The sequence below is a fragment of the Merops nubicus genome, unplaced genomic scaffold (genome assembly GCF_000691845.1).
Source record: "Merops nubicus isolate BGI_N331 unplaced genomic scaffold, ASM69184v1 scaffold50431, whole genome shotgun sequence".
Lineage (NCBI taxonomy): Eukaryota > Metazoa > Chordata > Aves > Coraciiformes > Meropidae > Merops > Merops nubicus.
The window spans coordinates 2,378-7,083 of NW_008589919.1; the positions used below are offsets into that span (position 1 = coordinate 2,378).

At 49.3% G+C, this 4,706-nt stretch overlaps 1 protein-coding gene across 1 annotated transcript in view; it reads left to right on the forward strand.

Moving 5' to 3' along the window:
• Nucleotides 1–861: 861 nt before the first annotated feature.
• Nucleotides 862–4,706, forward strand: part of ZBTB37 (zinc finger and BTB domain containing 37) — a 5,204-nt gene continuing 1,359 nt past the window's right edge. Inside the window, exons 1-2 of the mRNA XM_008949728.1 lie at nucleotides 862–1,784; nucleotides 3,178–3,277. Of these exons, the coding sequence (XP_008947976.1) occupies nucleotides 862–1,784; nucleotides 3,178–3,277 (1,023 nt within the window). The remainder of the gene's footprint in view (nucleotides 1,785–3,177; nucleotides 3,278–4,706) is intronic.

Below are 4,706 nucleotides of genomic sequence, written 5' to 3' on the forward strand. Positions count from 1 at the left end.
GAGTTTTTACCATATATGGTCAGGGCTCCTTTTCAAACTTTGCCAAAACAAAACGTGATGATTATAGAAAATGAATTATGGAAGGGAAAGCAGGAAAGGTACTTTGTCAGTCGCTGTTGTTCATAAGTTGTCTTTGGCCACGTGTGGGATCTCAGACTACACCAGCGCCGGATGCTTTCGCCCGGGGGTTGCTCGGCCAGTGGCACCGGGTCTGATGTGCTGAGGTTCAGAACTGGATCCTGCTCTTTCACTGCTCTGTTAGGTATTTTCTGCCGTGTGTCAGAAACACTACATAAGATGAATATCTTGGTTTTAACTATGAACTTAAGATGCCTTGAGGCCAAATGTGTGCTGGTCAGCTTTGGAAAAGTCTCCCAGGAGGATTCAGGTCCTGGTGCCTCCTTCCTGATTCCTGTTCTACAAAGGAGGGATGATGATTTTACTTTCCCTTTTCAAAGTGCTTAGAAGGTACAAGTGCTAAGTATTTTAATCCATTATGCAATCAGTTGTCTATTTTTAGTACCTGAACCATTTTTAATGTTCTTTTTACAATGCAAATGTGCTTTTACTGAGGCTGACAGAGCAAAATGTTTCAAGCGCTGAAGCCACAGGGAATGGGGGGTCTGCTGGGAGCCGGTTTAACATAATTCTTGTGGAAGGTGGTGTACAGCATGTGGAGGTTAGAGAACTGCTGCCAAGTGCTTGTAAATTAAATGGTGAGAGAGCACTTTAAAAAATATTTCAAACTGTATGAAAGTAGGTGAAAAACATTTTAAATGCAGATGATAGACTAGCCCTGTTAATGACAGTATTTTCCCCCCCGCTTTCCAGTAGGCTTGAGGACCTGCAACTGGGATAGCCATGGAGAAGAGTGGTAACATTCAGCTGGAGATTCCTGACTTCAGTAACTCTGTCCTGAGCCACCTGAACCAGTTACGCATGCAGGGCCGCCTGTGTGACATTGTGGTCAACGTGCAGGGGCAAGCTTTCCGTGCTCACAAGGTGGTGCTGGCTGCCAGCTCGCCCTACTTCCGTGACCACATGTCCTTGAATGAAATGAGCACCGTTTCCATTTCTGTCATCAAGAACCCTTCTGTTTTTGAGCAGCTCCTTTCCTTTTGTTACACCGGTAGGATATGTCTGCAGCTGGCTGACATCATCAGTTACCTAACGGCCGCCAGTTTCTTGCAGATGCAGCACATCATAGACAAATGCACGCAGATTCTCGAGGGAATCCATTTCAAAATTAACGTGGCAGAAGTAGAAGCAGAATTGAGCCAGACCAGGACAAAGCATCAGGAGAGACCGCCCGAGTCTCACCGGGTGACGCCAAACCTAAACCGTTCTCTGAGCCCACGTCACAGTGCCCTGAAGGGGAGTCGCCTGGGCCAGGTGAGCACAGTGCTGGACATTCGGGAGCTCAGCCCACCCGAGGAGTCCACCAGCCCCCAGATAATTGAGCAGAGTTCGGACGTGGAAAGCAGGGAGCCCATACTACGGATTAACAGAGCGGGGCAGTGGTACGTTGAGACGGGACTGGGAGACCGTGGGGGACGGAACGACGACGATGTCCGGCTGCTGGGAGGAGTGCGCATTAAAACGGAGAACCTGGAGGAGTGGCTCGGGGCAGAGCACCAGCCCTCAGGAGAAGATGGCAGCAGCGCCGAGGAGGTCACTGCTATGGTGATTGACACCACGGGCCACGGATCGATGGGCCAAGAGGCTTATGCGTTAGGGTCCTCTGGGGCCAAAGTCATCAGGCCAACCAGCAGCGAGATTGACAGGTGAGTTTTCTTTAACTGAATTACTGACCTCGGCTGTAAGAGGAGATTGTGCAAGATTTTCACTTGGCTAGGTTGGTTGCTTTGGAACGTTTGCCCCTTCAATTTCCTGTGGCCATCTTAAGCGTAAGCACTGAAGGAATTTTATTTTTCCTGGTGATTAGGAAGTGTATATGGTTTGGGTTATAGTATTTTGGCTGGGTAGTGGTCAGGCCAGGATCTCCAGGTACAGGCTAGCTTGGGAAATTAATTATTAGCACTTAGAGGTGCATAGGTTGGAATCTCTACCTCTCGGTGTTTCAGCTGAGGTGGGATTTTTGTCTGAAGAAGATGTTTGGTTCAGCCTCGGCAGAAAGCAGGGTCAGCATCAGCATTAGCAAAGTCGCATGCAATACGTGTTACACAAAGTGTCACTGCAGTGGTGCCTTCTGGCCTGGAATCGGGGGGTGGTTCTGCCTGAGAAACAAGCTGGTCACCAGCTGTAGGTCAAGAGGAAATTCTCTTCCCGGTGGTCCAGGACAGCAGTGGGTCATGAGTATACATCTTCTGAAGCAGTCGGAGCAGGGAGCCCACCGGCCCCCACTGGTGTTTCGATTTACGTGAAAGAGCAGAAAGTCTTTATTGAAAATAGGTGATGAATGCTGTGTTTTGATTCTCTGTCAGCTGCTTCCCCTCCACTCCAGCATTTGTTTCCTTGCCCTCAGCTCAGGCCAAAGAACAGATGTGATAAAGGGCAGATCTGGTGTGGTTGGGGGCGGTGTATTTGTGGGGTTTCCCTTCACATCTGCCTCTCTTCTAGCTCGATCCCTCTGGTCACCTGGAGTAACGGCTACCTGGAAGTGGTGGATGTTCTGTCACTTGTCACTTCACAAACCAATCAGTCGGAATAGAGTTGAGCTGGCCCTTGGGAGCACAATCCTTTCCTAGTTCCTTAGCCCTTTTCCATGGATCAGCTAGCCTCGAGCTTATCTTTTTGCACTGCACTCAGTGCCTGCCGTTTCCCACCTGGAGGCCATCACGTCACTTTAATTTCATGCTTAGAAGGGAGACGAGGGCAAGGGTGGTGAACGAGATGTGCCCTTAGAGGAATGGTTTATTCTTCTGCCTAAGTTACTGGGCCTGTGTCAGTTTGCTTGTGATAGTAGCCGAAAAGCTCTCTGTTACTGAACTGGAAGCCAGACAACTCGGTTTCATTTTTCAGATGTTAAGACTGAAACCACAGACCAGTGTGACTTGGTTTTTCCTTTATACTTGGGCTGTTCTGCCTCCTGTGTGTTAGCTCGTGAGGATGAAGAGATGCTATATGGGTGTCTCTATTGCTCACCCGTTGTTCTAAACACCGTAGTGACCTGATGCCCATTAAAAACTCCATTTACACTCTTCCCCCACCCCACAGATTTAGCCCTTCTGGCAGCATGGTTGCTGTGACTGAGCGGTACAGATCAAAAAGCGAGTCTCCCGGGCGGATGGATGAGCCCAAGCAGCCCAGTTCCCAGGTAGGCAGATCAAGAAGTTTGAAAGTAAATGTTGCCATTGAAGGTGAAGGGGACTGTGTTGTGATGAAGTGTGTAATATTTCATATCTGCAAGCAATACCGTCTGTCAAACAAGGACCTTTTACTGGTGCAAAGGTTTTAGTTGCTCTCACTGAGATCGGTGTATGATCTAAAACTGATTTTGGCTGTTGTTTGGGATTTCGGCCAGACACTTGGAAAACATGAGGAGTTTCTCTTGTTGCCTGAGGGCATAAATATAAACCCTCATTCTGGGCAGGCCACCAACTCCTGGGGAGAAATCTCATTTGCCTCCAGAGCTGGATCTGCCCTAAAACACTGGCAGCAAATGCCTGAGCTGAGGGAGGAGGTGTTAGTTGGCTTCAGTGGAAGACTGAGGGCTGACAAGAGCCGAACCTTTCCATGCTGGTACGAAAACCATTCCAAAAAGCCTGCCAGGCACCACACCAGTAAACCTTTAGGGTGGAGTGTCAGAAGACCGTGGATTTGTACAGAGGTCTCTGTCTTGTCCCCAAGGGACTGTGTTGCATAGCAGAATTTGCAACATAAAGTAGCTCCAAATTCTCTGCTTTTCTGGGGTACAGGCACAATTTTGGGATAGGAGGGATAGATACACAGAAATGCAGGAGGGCAGTGGGCTTATAGGATGCAGTGGGACGTGGTGGCAATACCTGTGCTTGATGATTTTGATCTGATTTTTTGGCTGCATGCAGTGAGTGTCACAGTGCCACTATGGTGCAGGTGTAGCACACAGCGCTGTGCAGAAGACTCCTGTGTGCCTGGCAGATAAGTAACGTGCTGGTTTGTAGTCATATGACTTTGCTGGAGGCAGGCAAAGAGTTACCAGGCTCCTTTGCCCTTGAGTAAAACCAAGGGAAGCAAGGGGGAAAAAAGATCATGATTGCTCTCTGCTAACTAACTTTGTAATAGGCTTCCATAAAACAAAAGATACCTTTTTGTTCCTGTTTTGCTGAAGCTTTGTTTTGTGTCCTCAGAATACATCTAGAAAATTTCAGGTCAGACTAACCCTCCAGGGCAAATGTGACATACAAAGCAATTTTAGCTCTAAGTACAGAAGAGCTGCTATTATTTCTCCATTGTGAGGTGGCCTCAGACATAAAACCATAGGCTACCACGTACACGGGGGAAGTATTGTCGCCTTCCACTCTTCTGGTATTGCCAGATGTATGCTAAAAATAGTCTGCCCGTGTTCCCTGCCCCGTGGCAGTGGTAGAGTGGAAGGAGAGCACCGCAGCTCCGTGCATCTCCTCCACTCCTGCGCAGCGTCGCGGTGTCCGTGCAGCCGGGTGCAGGGGTGCCTGGCGCCGTTAGGCTGCTGCTGGCGCGTGCAGAGCCCTGCTGGCCCAGGCCAGGCCCTCCTGCCGTGATGCCGGTCACGCGTCCGCGCTCGG